The sequence below is a fragment of the Apium graveolens genome, chromosome 8, assembly GCF_009905375.1.
Source record: "Apium graveolens cultivar Ventura chromosome 8, ASM990537v1, whole genome shotgun sequence".
Classification (NCBI taxonomy): Eukaryota; Viridiplantae; Streptophyta; class Magnoliopsida; order Apiales; family Apiaceae; genus Apium; species Apium graveolens.
The window spans coordinates 190342943-190359154 of NC_133654.1; the positions used below are offsets into that span (position 1 = coordinate 190342943).

The following is a 16212-nucleotide window of genomic DNA, read 5'->3' on the forward strand; positions in this document are numbered from 1 at the left end:
AAAATGCCAAAACAACTGTATTATTAGAATTTAATTCAATACCAAACAAGACAAGCTTGAGTACCGACACCGAAATGGATAAGCATCCGCCATGATACTTGCGTGTTTTCATTGCTATTAAATTTCCATTTGAAAACTAATTATACTTTAATTAGAAACAAAAGTTGGACTGGTTTTGGTGGGTATTCTATGATTAGAAACTTTTCAAAAAATAAGTTTGATAGTGATATAACACTCCACTTATGGTTTGAATATTTGATTATTTTTTTTACTTTTATAATTCTATAAATCATAAAATATAAATAAATAGGTAAATCTTAATTAGTATAAATTTGTTTTTGGTATTTGTGAATATTATTATTATAACGGCAAAACGGTCTTAGCAAACTTAAATGATCCAATCTGCCTTTATCTTCAGGTGGAGGCAGCCTGTTGCGTGTGTTGGATTCTTTATTGTCACACTCCCTTCTCCGCTTCTCCGATCTTAGATTTTCTAAAATCACCTACACCACTACAACATACAATTCTTTTTACAAATGAAGTGCTAAATTAATCGGGTTTGTAACAAAATACCCTCGTATCATGCCTTCAATTTTTTAAATATTAAAGAAGAACACTCGTGCTACAATAGAAACAAGAACACACATTCTTCTTTATTTTTTTTTAAAAAAATTGAACACTCATGTAACAATAATTATTTTTTAACAAATTTTTTCATATAAGGGAAAATCGAAGAAGTTAGCGGGATATTTAAGTATGATTTATATTTATAAGTTAATAAACAAATGCAAAGCTTGGTTTTTTTTAAAAAATATTCAATAAACACAATTGATTGAAATTAAATAGGTGATGATAAAAAAATATTATATTTTTTGAAATTAGTCACATAAATACTAAATTTTAGATAGATATGCAGCTTAAATTACGAGTGATATAACCTATCCAAGATTAATTATTTGAAATATGCTATCGCATTCCTAAAATTTAACCTAATTTTTATTTTTTTTAAATTGAAATAAACTTTCTGATATTAGGTATACTAGATATGTTTTTTCGTACAAGGGGTATATGTCTTAATATTATTTTAACCAATTTTTTTGAAAAAAATACATGTTTAACAAAAAAATTATTATTTTTTTCAATTTTTCAAATAAAATAATAAATATAAACTATATATTATTCAAAAAAATTAAATAAATATAAACTACATAAAAAATTATTTTATGGTAGATTATCCTAAACTTTGTTTCTTAATGCCAAGCTTTGCACTTCCCTGTCCATTGTAAAATCTTTGCCCCAAACCAAACCACTGTCTTGTCTCTCCAATTTGTGTCCACCAATATATTCATTTATTTATTTATATCTTGTGTGTATACGTGTATGTATGTATATGTTGATATAAACCTCACTCTGTTCTTGATTGATGCAGCAACTGTAACAGCGATTGATGGGTCTCTCTCAAACTCTGTTGTTCATTCAAACCCAAGCTTGAATCATTTCATTTACATACCCTTTTATTATCTGTAAGTATTCTCATTTTCATCTCTCTTTTTTTCTAGCTGCAGTTTTCTTGGATTTTAGTAAGGATAAAAATATCTGACAATTCATGGTTTTGTTTGGTGTTTTGTTGACCCTTTACTCTGTTTAAGAACCCCTTTTGGTTATATTTTATATGGTTGAGAATTTGTGATGTTTGATTGCGTGTAGGTACTAGGTAGGCTGTATTAGGCCATTGAATTGAGTGCAAAGTTGCCACATGGGATTGGGATTAATTTATGGTCATAAAGATACAGAATTTGGACAAGTGAAACTTAACTTAATATGGAATCACAATTGGATTTGATTGAGCAATCATTTGATTTTCGATACTCGTTATGGGTTCGGGAAGCTCTTGATGGATTATCGGATAGTTTTACTATTACTGATCCTTGTATTTCTGGTCACCCGATTGTTTTTGCTTCAAATGAGTTCTTGAAAATGTCTGGTTACTCGAGGCATGAAGTGATTGGAAGGAACGGGGGTATGTTTCAGGGGGTTAAGACTAATCGGAGATCGGTTATGGAGATAAGGGAAGCAGTTCGAGAAGAGAGGAGTATACAGGTTAATATATTGAATTATCGGAAAGATGGGACGCCTTTTTGGTTGTTGTTTCATTTATCTCCTGTTTTTAGTAAGGAGGATGGAAAGGTTATTCATTTTGTTGGAGTTCAAGTACCGATTTTGAGGAAGCTGAAGCGGTCTGGTACGGACCTTGCAGGGAATCACGGGCTTAGAATCTGTGAAGATGGGTCAAGGCTTCATGAAAATATGTTTGGGTGTTGTAGGAGGGAGGTATACTCCGATTCCGTGGCAGAGTTGGACCGCGTGTTGGCCTTGGATTCAGTTTTGAGCGACGACAAAGGTCTGATTTTTATAGAAGTTTGTTAGTATATCATAGTTGTTACTTAATAAAATAGCATCTTTAGTATTTTAACTATTTACAGATTTGTTCCATGTTTGCAGTTTTTTGACGTTTTCCGAGACAATATGTGTGTACACGTATGCCTCATGTCTTAGTTCTTATTATATGCTATGCAACTCTTAGTCCCTTTTTAATCATTTATTACCAGTAAATGTCTTTGATATAAGCATATTATTTATTTTGATTGTCTTGTTTGGCTTTTAAATTTGGCCACTGTAAAACATGAAACTTCTTTTATGCATGATTACTGCTTTTCTACAACACTTTTAAAATGTGGGTAAAGGGATGGAGATTTGGCTTTTTTTAAAAGATTGGTAATCGATTAACATCGCAATCTGTCATTTACCGGTTATTGTCATTTAAAACCAAACCATATCATGAATACCCAGTTTTCCACTTGTAAAGCAGTCTGGGGAAGATAAGATCCACACAAACCTTGCCTCTTCTTTAAAAGAGCAGATAAGCTGTTTCCGTAGAGACCTCGGGGCTTGAATAATCTTAGAAACCCTAAAAAAGCATTTTATAAGAGAATGACTTTAGGCAAAATAAATCCAGACTGTAGACATACTGTTGTTTGAACTTGTCTAAAAAATTTTGAGCACTGCTCACCTTCTGTAGTGCATTAAGTTCCCTCTATTTGCATTCCTTTTATTTCTCTTTAAGTCTTTCATAATGAAAGATTACAGTCATTGTTATGATTGATAAATTTATTTTATGTTCTTAGTATCTTACTCTTATGGTTTTCACAGTTGATGAACCGTGCAAGGCAGGTGACATAGAGAAGCGAAAGGCTGTCACTGCTATGAACAACATATTTTCTGTGCTCACCCACTATAGTGAGCTAACAGGAAGATTAGTATGTGGAAAGAGATGCTCTGTACCTGTGACGAGTCCTCTGGGTGCGTCGTTAAATATATCTCTTGGTAGAATCAAACAGAGCTTTGTATTGTGAGTTATGTTATATCCTTAAGTTTCTCTGCGCAGATGATATTCTGTTGCTTCCAGATCGAAGGTTGTAAATGCTGCTGAATTTTGTGAACTTTTATTGTGTAGGACTGATCCACATGTAAGTGATATGCCCATTGTTTATGCAAGTGACGCATTCGTACAACTGACAGGTTTTTAAATTTATTTTAAGTTCAAAATTTTTAATCTGTTAAAATCAAATCAAATTACTGAAGAACGTGAGTTTGTCTTACTTGAGCATTTTTTTTCTGTAATAGGCTATAGTAGAAACGAGATATTGGGACGGAATTGTAGATTTTTAAGTGGGAAAGATACAGATTTCTCAACGCAGTACCAGGTGACTGTTTGTCATTTTTGCTGTTGACTTTTCTAATTCAAGTTGTGGAGGTAATCTTTATAATTTATGCCACATCTTAGCCTAGAATGTCAAGGTTGTGATTCAATTTAAGGGGCATAAGGTATAGAGAGAATTTGATTAATAAATAGCCCTTTAACAGATAATATAATATAATATAATATACTTACTTTTTTCTGCAGATAAAGGAGAGTATACGAATTGAACAGCCATGCACTGTATGCATATTGAATTACAGGTGAATACCTTGAGTCTATTTTCTGTTTTTCCAAAACAATTAGCCAGGGTTAAGATTATCTATGCTAACTTATGCATTTTCAGAACCATTCTTATGCTCTAAGTATTCCTATATACTGTTTGCTATAAATCTCGAAGTGCCATTTGTTGGACGATAACCAATCCCAAGTGGATGTCAGTTTTAAATTTGATCATTATGTCAAATGGACATTACGATCAATACCACATAATATATGGTGGTATCTACATGATTAGATATTCGACAGAATAGTCTTGAAATATTTTTGAATAAGTGCAAGTATAAAAGGCCAAACAAACTCACTGGGAACAAACATAGCATATCTACACCTCCTTTTCTAAATGCATAATTTCTTGAGTTGTAACTTATAACAGCTTATTGGCTGCTTTGTTGCAGAAAGGACAAGAGTTCATTTTGGAATTATCTTCATATTTCACCTGTTCGAAATGCTTCTGGCAAGGTAATGTTATTGGCACTCTTTAAATGACTTTTTTTTTTTGCTAAATAAAATATTGTGATCAGGTAATTGATGAACTTATCTATTAAATGCTAAACGTAGTAAAATCATATCCCAAGAATTGATTTTTATGTTAAGAAATTTTATACTAGGTCTGAAGGTAGTAAAATCACAATGTGAAGCAAACGAATTACTTCTACCTTTCCCTGATGGTAAACGGCCTTTGCACCACGTGCTTTAGACTTAACTCTCGCAACCTCGAAGACATTGCAGACAAAATTAATTAGAATGAAGAATAACAAAAACATGCACCTGCATTGTTAGTTTAGACATTAGCGATACAATATATTTTCACTTTCTTTCTTTACTATTATTGGAAACTGCAGTTTGTTAGCTAAACGTTATTTAAAATATGTGTTAGCTGCAGCCCCCTTTCCCGGACTAATAGGGAGAGTGATCCAGGATTAGTTCACCCTGTCATGCACAGTGGATTTCTGCCTCCAGCTGATGGATATAATGGGGGACAGGGGGTTGTTTTCTAGTTCATGGATTAGAGAAAAAAAATTTGTTATAAGGTCTGGGGGGTTAAAATGGTTTTATCCAGAAGTGAAGTAGAACTAAGATAGAACCTTTCAGAAAGATTATTAAACCAAAACATTTGCGTCGGAGATGAGGTTCTCCTTTAAAGTTACATGCTTCAAACTTATGGGTCTGAGATGTGAGTTATGTCCTTTCAGTTACAAATGTGAGTATATGTGAGCAAGTTGCTGAGTACAATGTCAGATCTATGTGATTAAGCAGGAGCAAGAATCTGTGAATCTGGCAGCATAGTTGCGATGTACAAAGTTCTCTTGATTTCCAGTCTACCACATGAAGTCTTAAAGAGAAGGAACTTAAAGAAGAATGAAAATTACATTTAGACAAAGTATTTGAAATCAGAGGCTGGTGCAGTAACCGGTCACTTTGCCCTCAAAAATCTTGGCTTTAGGGTGAATCTTGATTTAATACCTTGCTGTTGTTTCTGTTACATGGCCAAAGTAGCTGACCCTTTCAGTTGGTTGCGGGAAGACTAGAGTTAGTACCTCTACAAATCTTTATGGTTCATCAGGGACATTTTCTCTTGTTGCTCAATGTTGCTCTACGAGATTGGCGTAATTTCTGTAAAATGTATACAAGTTCGTATTCCTCCATAAACCATTTTAGCCTACAACTTGGTCCAAATCACCAATCACATTAGAACAAATCTCCAATCTCAGTAATACAAATCACCAGATTGTAGTTTGTAAGGCTAAATTGGTTTGTTTTTGAATGAGCACAGACGTACATAAATCTAATGTGATGGCTTTATAGCTCTGTAGAACCAGAGAAACAGTCTATCTTCTTTTAGGAGATATTTAGTTTTTTATTGGTGAAAAATGGCTAATATCTCTTTGCTGACTAATAATTTACATGGTCTACCATCTTTTATCGAGAAATATGTAACTTGGCATTTCGTTGCTTGTACAAATATTTATTTTGATGCCTATCTTGTTAAGAATAATATTACTACCCTCTCTAATTGGATAAGAATGATTGTTCTCTCTTATATTGTAGTTTTAAGTGTTATATATTAATATGGTAAATCTCCCAATGTTTTATTAGATGTAACAATGACACTTTAGCCCTAATTTTTTTTGGCACTGGGTCGTGCCCTAATGAACTTGTTATGTGATTATTAGTTGTGCACTTCTTTGTAGATAGCATACTTTATTGGTGTTCAGATAGATGCTAGTGGTAAAAACCAGGATGAAAAATGCCCAGGTCCACACATGAGGCATCTTGGTGCTGTTGGAGCTGTCAAAGTGGCAGTAAGGGTGTCATCGATGGGTGCCAGCACCTCCAAGTGAAGTCAAAGGACACGGTCTTCATATTTTGTCAGCATCATAGTATGTTCCAAGAGGCGGTATATTTTATATTGATATATATATATTTAATCCTACTTGGTTCACTTGTGACATCTTCTTTCAAGAGTAGATAGACAGAATACATACATAGGCCCTTGTTAAAATGGAGTTGTCTACATGTATATATTATACATAATATGGAGTGACAATTTCTCATATAAGGAGAACATTTGTTCCAATATAAAAGTTGGCACTTTTGGTCATCTACTAATCTTTCATCTTTCTGTAAGACATTTTCATAATGATGATTTTCTTAAATCATGTTATATTGATTTTCTATGTTGGTTTATTTTTTTATTTCTGCCAAGTTTGTATGACTTGCCGCTAATTCTGCTTCTTTAACAACCAAAACACATACGCATAAAAGATCGCAGAATGCTTTGTCTAAAATGCATATCTGATAAATTTTACAGCAAGTGCAAATGGGGAAAAAATGACGGAATTAGTAATGGTGGCTTATCTACATTCTTTAAGTTAGTTGCATGTTACTAAATATTGCAGTTCTGACCTTTTATAAATAGTGCAGTATTATTAATGTCAGTTTTTCTTTTTTCAATGCTATAGCAACAATTGGAGAGGTCTTCTGATTAAATTTATGGCATCATTCATTTCATCTTGCTGATGTATAAATGCAAGCATGTGCGAACTGATTCGATATAGTCTCTGTAGATGTTGATACAACAAAAATGGCTCATTCTGTTTCGAGACCATGTCGCCAAGGTGATGACTTTATGCTTCATGCCGTTCATATGGTTTGGATGATTTGTCTGGAGATCTATTGTGTAAACATTGTGCTTAATATCATATGATCAATTGTCTAGTTTCCTATTCTTCATTGCGGTCTTAAGAAATAAATAGGTTTCGAGTTTCATTAGTTTCGACTTATTATGCTAAGGAAAATGCTAGAGGTACCAAATTAGTTTCCAAAAAAGTTATAAAATGTCAAAGTGTCAAACTTTTATTGGCTAAATCAAAATAGACCCCTCTGCATTTACATCAAAAGCACCAATTAAATTATTTCAAAGTGCCATATCAACCATGACAAATCATTTTGTAACAATTTTTGTGACTTTAGCATTACTCTTACGCTAATAATGTTTAAATCAAGGAAAATGGTAAGAGAAGGAGACCCAACAATTCGTTCCTTGATGTATTTGTTGTGTACGTTTTTGTGTCGTGTATTAAAATGTCAATTATAAAACCGACCCATTTAGGGTTCGTATATTTTTGTGTTCGTGTACTCCCGTTTTTATGTCATTCTCGTATCGTGTTTCGTGTAATATTGAAAATTAATATAAATGTAAATAAATAAATAAATATAAGTGTTGGTTTTTTAGGTAAAAAATTAAAAAAAATAGTATGAAATGTATACATTTAATTATTTCACTTACAATATTATAAAACTACGCATTATTTTAAATTTATTTATTATAATTATACGTATTTATATTTAGATTAAATAAATTTATAATAAATATTAATATTTAATTATAAATTTATTAATTTCGTGTACCCGTCGTGTCATGTACCCAAATAATAAACACAAAATCGATACTAAATCTCATTCTTGTATTATATGGTGTACCGAAAATACAAATACTAAATTTTTGTGTAGTTATAGTGTCAATGAAAAATTGTCATTCCAAGAAGTGATATTCATGAACAGCATAAAGGTGATGGAACTTGGAAATATGCATGGCATCTCTAACATAATTACAGCCTGAGTAGTTAAGAGATTGTCCTCATTAATAACTGTCCCATTGTCAAATGTATGCACTTGGGAAGTTTGTTTCTATACATCCATCTCTCTGGTTAAGCCTTGTTAAGGGATTTATACTTGAAGCGATTTGCCCAGAAAAGATAGTGCAGGAAATTCAGTACACTGAGGGCACACATCAGCCAGTAGAATCTCTCCAAATGATAGTGATTCAAATTAGGACCAGAGAGCCATGGCTTGTTTTTGGCACTGCCTGTTGCACTATTCACTATGGAAATGATCACTGTGCTTAAAAAGTAACCCATTGCGAGTGATGCCCATGACAAAGAAGTGGCTAAAGATCTCATGCTACTTGGGGCCTCTGTAAAGAAAAACTCCAACAATCCAGCTAAGGTGAAAAGATCTGCCGAGCCAAGACACAAGTACTGAAAAGCAATCCAGAAGAATGTTATTGGTAATGGCTGAGTAGTGTCTAGGCCAGCATCAGTTGCAACTCTTTTTCGTTTGATCTCGACAAGGGCTGCTATTCCCATGGCTACAATGGAAAGGACTAGTCCAATTCCAATGCGTTGTAGATGTGAGATCCCCGTTTCTGTTTTAGTTACTCTACGTGCAAATGGGATGATTAAATGGTCATATACTGGTGCAAGGATCATTATGAAGATGACAGGAAACACAGGGAGAGATGCTGGAGGTACTTTAAATGATCCAAGTTTGGTGTCCATGGTGGCTGCTTGTTGGACGGAGAATGTGGAAAGTTGAGCTAGGCAGCAGTTTAGCATGATAGTGCAGGCAAAAACTGGGAGAATTTTAAGTACAACTTTTACAGCCTCTACTTGATTAACTGTACATTCTAGTGATTTGTGGGCTGGAATTCTAGTCACTGCTCTGTTCAGGAATTTTAAACTCTCGGATGGGGTTTCAAAAAGATCCAATGATTTACTACTATTCTTAGCCGCCTGTTGATTTTCCTTTTTAATTGATGTTCCGAAGGCAGGGCTGACCGACATGCTTGCTATGGCATTGCTCGGACTTCTTGCCACAGTTACACAAGTGTTTAGAGCAGAAGCAACTAGCACCTGTAGGTTTAAGAAGAAATTAATAGAAGAAAATTAAGTCACCTGAACCAAACATACTCCGTAAATCCACTTAGCACATTCATTTAGTAAATGACATTAAATAGGATCTTTCTCGATTGAGCATACCTTAAGTATGGTTGTAAGTGGGCTTCCACTAGGAATCTTGTTCCTGTAAAACTTTGAACCGGAAAGAAAGATTGGAATAGACAGCAATATTGTTAATGTTGAAATTCCGAACCCCCATTCCCAACCTCTATTGTCTTCAATCCATACAACCAAGGTGACGGCAATTAGAGCTCCACATGCAAGAGAAAACACGAAGTAGTTGAAGAAAGTTGATCTTTGCTTTCTTCCTTGTGGAGTGTCCTCATCAAATTGCTCAGCACCATGTGTTGCTAGAGATCCTTTAATGCCTCCGATTCCAAGTGCTGCCAAGTAGAGACCAATGAACAATATTGCAGCTTTGGCACCACCAACTTTGTGGCATGGAGTGTTTGGTCCACATTTTGGTGGCTTTAGAGACTCTGATCGAGCTTGCACCGTTAGTATCAGCCAACCCTGTTCCAACATTCGAGTTAGCTCCCATGTTTTCGATTAGATTATCATGTTTAAATATAAATTACTGCAGTAACGTATATATATGAACGCAGTGCAATGCTCAAGTCCTGTTCACTTGCTATTTACTAAAAAAATCAGAGTTTCAAAATCAAAGAGTTAAGATTTATAACCATGCAGGTTCGAAGTTCTGATAAATCAAGAATAAGGGTAAGGGTAAGGGTAAGGTCCACGTACACACGACTAATGAAGATAATTGTGGGAGTGTGACACTTGCGATCCATTTTATTTTATATTTGAAATGGTAAAAAATATTAGATGATTGGATAATAAACATTGTGGGGTTCCATAACTTTTGACAATCAGGTAGGAGATGCTAAGGGAATAAAGGAGATTTTAAGAAACTGTACAAGGGAAGGTAGGGGGATGTGATGAGTCTAACTCATCCTCCACTACGATCCTTGTTTTCTTGTGACACTTGCTAGTGGGAAGAGATAGTTGTACAAAGTATACTTCAAGTATACTTCAAACTCACATTTCATTCATGTCAATCTCCCTTGGTAGGCCAAGACCACCAAATTATAAATAATGCTCTTCACACCAAGGGAAAGGAAATAGGAGAAAGTAACTACTACAACTTCCTATGACAATCTTATTTGGGGTACTAATTTATGCCACTTCTGAACATGGAGACAGAGACGGATTAACTTCAATTTTTTGTGTCTGATAATATTTTGTACTCTTTTTTTTTTAACATAACGCCTAGCTTCTTCTTCCATATATAGATGCAAATCAATATAAAAAATTCAGGGTAATTGGCTCCCAAGACCCTTCCCAAATAATTACGTGTAACATATATAATTAGTAATTTTCACAGGAGTAATATTATAGATACAAAAAAAATTATAAAAAATTGTTACAAAATAATATGACAAGATCGATATAGTATGAAATATTTTAATAGATATTATATGTACGACTACATGGGATTCATTTTTATTTAATAAATAAAAATTAAAATCAATTCGGGTCACCTTGCAACAGTGGATCAATATATATCCTTATTCAAATCACACGTCTAACCTACACAATAAGGAGACGTTTGGATGCACTACGGAAATGAGAATAAAGGGTATGGTAATGAGAATGAAATGGAAACCAAATGGGTATGGTAATGAGAATGAAATGGAAACCAAATGGGTATGGTGGGTTTTATTTACCCACCAGGAGGGAATGAAATTCTCATTCCCTTCCACTAAATTGGTAATTCAAACACTACCACTTAGTTTTAAGGTTTCGATTCCTGTTAACCGGACATATTAACCATCAATCAAACACCCTTTAAGCCTTTTAAGAAAACGAACATGACAAGAAGCAAACGCAAGTTGAAGAACACTGAGGCTAATCAATCAAACAGCACAGCTTGCAGGTATGGAGTAATATAACTATAAATACACTTTTGTTCCTTTTTTTAATCAGCGTGATGTTAATATGATTATATACAACCCTAGCAGCAAGCAACATCAAGTTCCAGTAGTACAAAATAAAACTAAAACCCAATAAATAAATAAAATAAGTGGCCATTTTGGACGGTTTGACCAGAATGAAATTGCAAAGAGATGGATAATAGAGCACATTCACATGTGAATGTGGTGTAGTTGAAGCAGAATACCTTGTCCACATGCCAAAACCATTGACCTTTTCATTTAATATTTCATAAATTTAATTACGTACACATAAATTATGGATTTATCAATAATAACAATATATTTCAAGATAGCTACGGTTGTTTATAAGTATCTATTTTCCAAAGAATCTACAAGAGCCTTTCACCCATAATATATTTGCACACCAACCAGACACCTGTCTCGTACATACAGATAATTACATGCTGTTGCGTGTATAAAATGATTTCAGTACACCAAATATAATTACTTTTAACTTCAAAAATAATTAAACAATTATGTGCCCTTCTTCATTAAATTTGTTATGAGTGATAATTTTTTTATACTCCCTCTGTCCCTAAAAACGTTTCTTATTTATGTTGGACACGTTTGTCAATGCACACTTTTGATTTTAATATCTTTAAATTTGTATTAGTATTAAATATAAAAATTTCACTTTATTAAATTACTGATAAATACGAATCTAACGAGATCACTCATGACTATGTTTGATATTATAGATTGGACGTAAATTAGTAGTCAATCACTTACCGTGAACAGTACCGAAAGTAAAAAGAGTAAGAACAAAATGGGACGGAGGGAGTATAAATTTCTGGATGCACCAGAATTTTCTTGAACCCATTATATGACACGAAATAGTAGGCCATAATTACAAGTAGCTCACACGATTGAAATTATCTAATTATCGCAAACAGTGGAAGCCAAAGAAACAGAAAATACATATATGCCTGACAAGACAGATCGATGACACACTTTTGGCTGTAATTAGGGCCGAGTTAGCCCAATTTCGAGCATAAGCCTAGTCGATTTATTTAATTAGCCGAGTTTAAAATTTCATTTGAACTCGGTCAAATGCAGCCATATTATTAAATTTTACATTAAATCAAGTCTAAGCTGTTATATGAATTCGACTTATTTATTTTCAAGAATCGATTCAAGTCATCTCGTTTAATCTAGCTTGTTAAATCAAGTGAGCCAAAATTTTTACCGGAATTTGACTTATTTAACTAAACGAGTTGAGTCGAGTTCATATAAATAAGCTGGAGTTGGTCGAGTCGAATCCACGTAAACGAGTTCAAGCAGCCCGACTGAAATAAATAAATATGTAGTATACCTGTTCAGTCCGGCAGAGGAGGTAGAAGAAGCTCATGCATGCATGGTTGACAAATCGACACACACATGACACACCGACAGATACTGACAAACACATGTAGAGATACACACAAATATTTATTTTATATTTCACTCCAAATTGTTGACAATGATCACACAACAAACAAAACAATTTTGTAAGAAAACGAAATTTGTGGAATCCAAAACATTATAATAATCTATCGTGCCCTTACATTTGTTTACATTTTCTTTTTTGAATATCTCTTTCATTTATTTACGTTTTAAATTTTTTCAAAAATAGTAAAATTAATTATATCCACTAATTCTCTCTACGATATCCACTTTATATATATAATATTAATCGGTGCTATTACTTTACATACTTTTTTAACTTTCTTAAATTTCGTACTCAACCCAAATACTCCCTCTGTTTTATTTTAATAGTCGTTTGACTTTTCTGCACTCATTTCGAAGTGTTTTGACCGCATAGTTAAAATAATAATTTTTAAAATTTTCTTTTTCTAAATAAAAATATATAACTTAAACTTCTTTTTACAAAATTTTTGTTTTAAAAATAATAACTTTTACTATGAAGTTAAAGCATCAAGAGACAGTTAAAATGAAATAAAGGGAGTATAAACATTTGTGATGTGAGTGAGGGAGGGAGGGGTACTCATCATCATAAAATAGCATTACTGACATTTGCAGAAAATAAGGAAGTCGTCCCATCTTTCAATAATATAGTACATCTTTCTAAAAAACGAAGCACCTAGCCTGGGACTATATTTGCCAGTTCTGGTCAGTCTATGGGATGATATAATGCAATATTGGTATAATTATGGTAAGGATAGGGCGAGGGGATGCGAATGCATAATACGAAAAGTAAAATTCAATAAATATAGTAAGTTAAGGACCCGGGAAACAGTTGAAAACATGATAGACTGCCCGATATATTCTGCAAGAGACATGCAGCCCCATTCTTCTGCTAAAACAAATTAGGGTACTACTTAGTGTAATTAAAAAGATACATTTTTGAATTAAACAACAATTTTCTTCTGTTGATACTATTGCAGCTACTTATACAAGTAAAAACAGCTGGTTTAGCCTGTAGAATTGAAGAAGTAACTGACGAAAACAAATTGTGAATGAATCACTTTTTTCCATAAAATTTGTTTAAACTGCATGTCATGTCATTACTATGGACACCCATATTTCAACTTCTTTCTTATTGAAGTTTGTGCTTACACTGCCCTACAATAACTGCCCCGCAATTTGCCTCGCTGCTGCAGCACCCGATACTTTTTGTTCTTTCCTCCCCTTCAGTTTCTTATACTACTCCTAAATATATTTACTACTCACATTAATGGTTGTAGAAATTAGTAACGGGGAATAATCGGTTTAGATACCTGCCAAGACCATCTCCAATATTTTCTTAATTTATTTATAAATATAATTTGAATAATGTAACTATTAGCATAGATTTTCGTGTCTAATTCATCATATGGACTCCTAAATTATATAACATTCATATTTGAAATTTTGTGAATAACAAAAATTTGAATGGAAGTGGATGTTTTATTAATAAAAATAAGTTAAGAGTCATGGGGTGGCTCTTAGAATAGAAGACACAGAAGATACTCCTAATGATTTAAGAGCCACTACTAGTACTGGTACTAGTGCAGTTCTATTTCTTTTCATGCTCTTTATATTTTAATTTAAAAATTTGTTTAGAGATATTATTGGAGATGCTTTTAGGGGTTAATAGGTAAATGGAAGATTACTAGGAGAGATTTATGGAAACAAAAATAGTATATATTTAATATTTTATTAATATTTTACATTTAAACCTTATTTGTTAAAAACTTCTACAATTCATTAAAATTAACTGGGTTTCAAAAATAGGTCAATTTCTTTTAAGGATTAATAGGAGATTTTTAGAACACAATAACTAGTTATATCAATCTCAAGATTAAAGAACAAAAAAAGGAGCAAATTCATCTATTCCAAAAAATTACTTTAAAAAAATAATTCAGCGGTCTCAAATCAAGCAAGAATGTTCTATTGTTGGAAGAGAGGTCTAGTGCTCAATTCTGAACGATTTCTAATTTTCTCTCTCAAATAGTGGAGTTAAAAGACAAATTTTTATATAGTGGAATTAAAAGAGACTAATTTTTAGAAAAGAAGATTCCATTAATTATGAGGGAGTATTATATAAAACAGTAAGGAACTTTGATGAAATTAATATACTTTATACCCATTTAGGCTAGGCTAGGCTAGTCAAGATGATGAGAAAGTAAGTACTTAAATAGTAAGATGCAAGCAAATTGATTAAATAAATCTGTCAAAACTTTAAAAGTTTAAAATAAATTTAAGTAGAGTAGAGATTAGAGAAGGAACTAACCAGGAATTCAAGAAATGCACTGATGACATAAATGTAATATGTAGAGAGAAAAGCATCAGACAGAAAGCCACCAAGAAGTGCAAGAAGGAAGGCTGTGCCCATGAAATTAGTCACTGAATTTGCTGAATCCTTTGGAGAGAAGTGCATATGCTCAGATAGATACATTACCAAATTGCTTGCATTGGCCAGAAATGCCAAGTTCTCCAATATCTCAACCACTATCATTTGGGGTCAAAAAAGGAAGAAAAAAAAATCAAAACTTTAATTAACTGAAATTATAGGTGGAAAAAGGAACTATTTATTCAAGTTGATCACATGAACAAAAGGGAGCCCTAGTGTCCATGCACATATGTCAAAGCTTTAATTTAATTTATGAACGATTTTTACAAGAAACAGAGTCATTTCCGAGCGTCCGTTTAAACTCTCGAGTTGAAATGAATAGAATGAAAATAAGTAGCTAGTTACCAAGTACAAAGGATGCAGCAAGCATGCCACCATGGCGGCCTCCAAGTGCAGGTTTTTTTCTCCAGTCAACATAACCTTCCCATCTATGTAGCTGGTGCTCCACTTCCTACAACCAAATAATTATACAACAAGAACAAATTTAACTAAAGCAATACTATACTGTACAAAGCTGTATTTGCATACACCATACATAGAGGAATCTTAATATATAGACACACACAAACACACATGAATTTGGTTTCAAGAAAGGTGATCGATGTATAAAGAGTAAGGGAGAAGAGAAGATAAGGGTACCCACCATTATATTTTCTTTGGGAAAGAATAGTTATGAATGGTTGATAATTCAAAGCTTTCTGAGAAGAGAGGATCTAATTTATAGAGAATGGTCTAGAGTGTAGACCTCTTTTATGAATGGACTTTATTTTGTTCCTTTCAAAAACCCTGATAGTACAACTCGGAATAATAGTTTAATAATTACATATGACTTCCTTAATTTGTTAAGCACCCATGTACATAGCTTGCTTTTGAGAGGGAGTAGATGGTGGGAGAAAAAAAAGGGGCAAGAATGCTACAGTAGATTTTATGTTACATATATGTTGTGTGGTTTAGATGTTACGGTGATCACATTACTAGGACACTGATTTTGTAGTATTTTATTTGTAAGAGATGTGAGTGATTTCTTAAAACAATTTAAGCCAGATTGCGAATTATTAGAAGCTACTAAACTTGTACAAAATTCAAGTACTGGGTTTAAAACTA

General features: G+C 33.2%; 2 protein-coding genes across 2 annotated transcripts; one reads left to right on the forward strand and one right to left on the reverse strand.

The window, feature by feature from the left end:
- Positions 1–1553: 1553 nt before the first annotated feature.
- LOC141677154 (protein TWIN LOV 1) lies at positions 1554–6717 on the forward strand. The gene is given in 8 exon segments (XM_074482920.1): positions 1554–1817; positions 1820–2401; positions 3211–3409; positions 3515–3579; positions 3685–3764; positions 3965–4020; positions 4435–4498; positions 6232–6717. Coding segments are annotated over 8 exon segments (1257 nt in total). The 5' UTR covers positions 1554–1756; the 3' UTR covers positions 6382–6717.
- A 1325-nt stretch (positions 6718–8042) lies between these two features.
- LOC141677153 (protein NRT1/ PTR FAMILY 4.6-like) lies at positions 8043–16006 on the reverse strand. The gene is made up of 5 exons (XM_074482919.1): positions 15752–16006; positions 15454–15559; positions 14989–15206; positions 9361–9792; positions 8043–9234 (listed from the first exon to the last, which is right to left on the reverse strand). The coding sequence occupies exons 1-5, from the start codon at positions 15752–15754 to the stop codon at positions 8251–8253; spliced, it is 1743 nt and encodes a 580-aa protein (XP_074339020.1). The 5' UTR covers positions 15755–16006; the 3' UTR covers positions 8043–8250.
- Positions 16007–16212: the final 206 nt, after the last annotated feature.

Bases quoted from the DNA above. Each gene is read 5' to 3' on its own strand.
- LOC141677153 (XM_074482919.1), bottom strand. The intron at 15,207-15,453 runs GTAACTAGCTAC...CCCAAATGATAG, and splicing joins TGCTGCATCCTTTGTACTTG to TGGTTGAGATATTGGAGAAC. The intron at 9,793-14,988 runs GTTAGTTCCTTC...ATGTTGGAACAG, and splicing joins GTGCATTTCTTGAATTCCTG to GGTTGGCTGATACTAACGGT.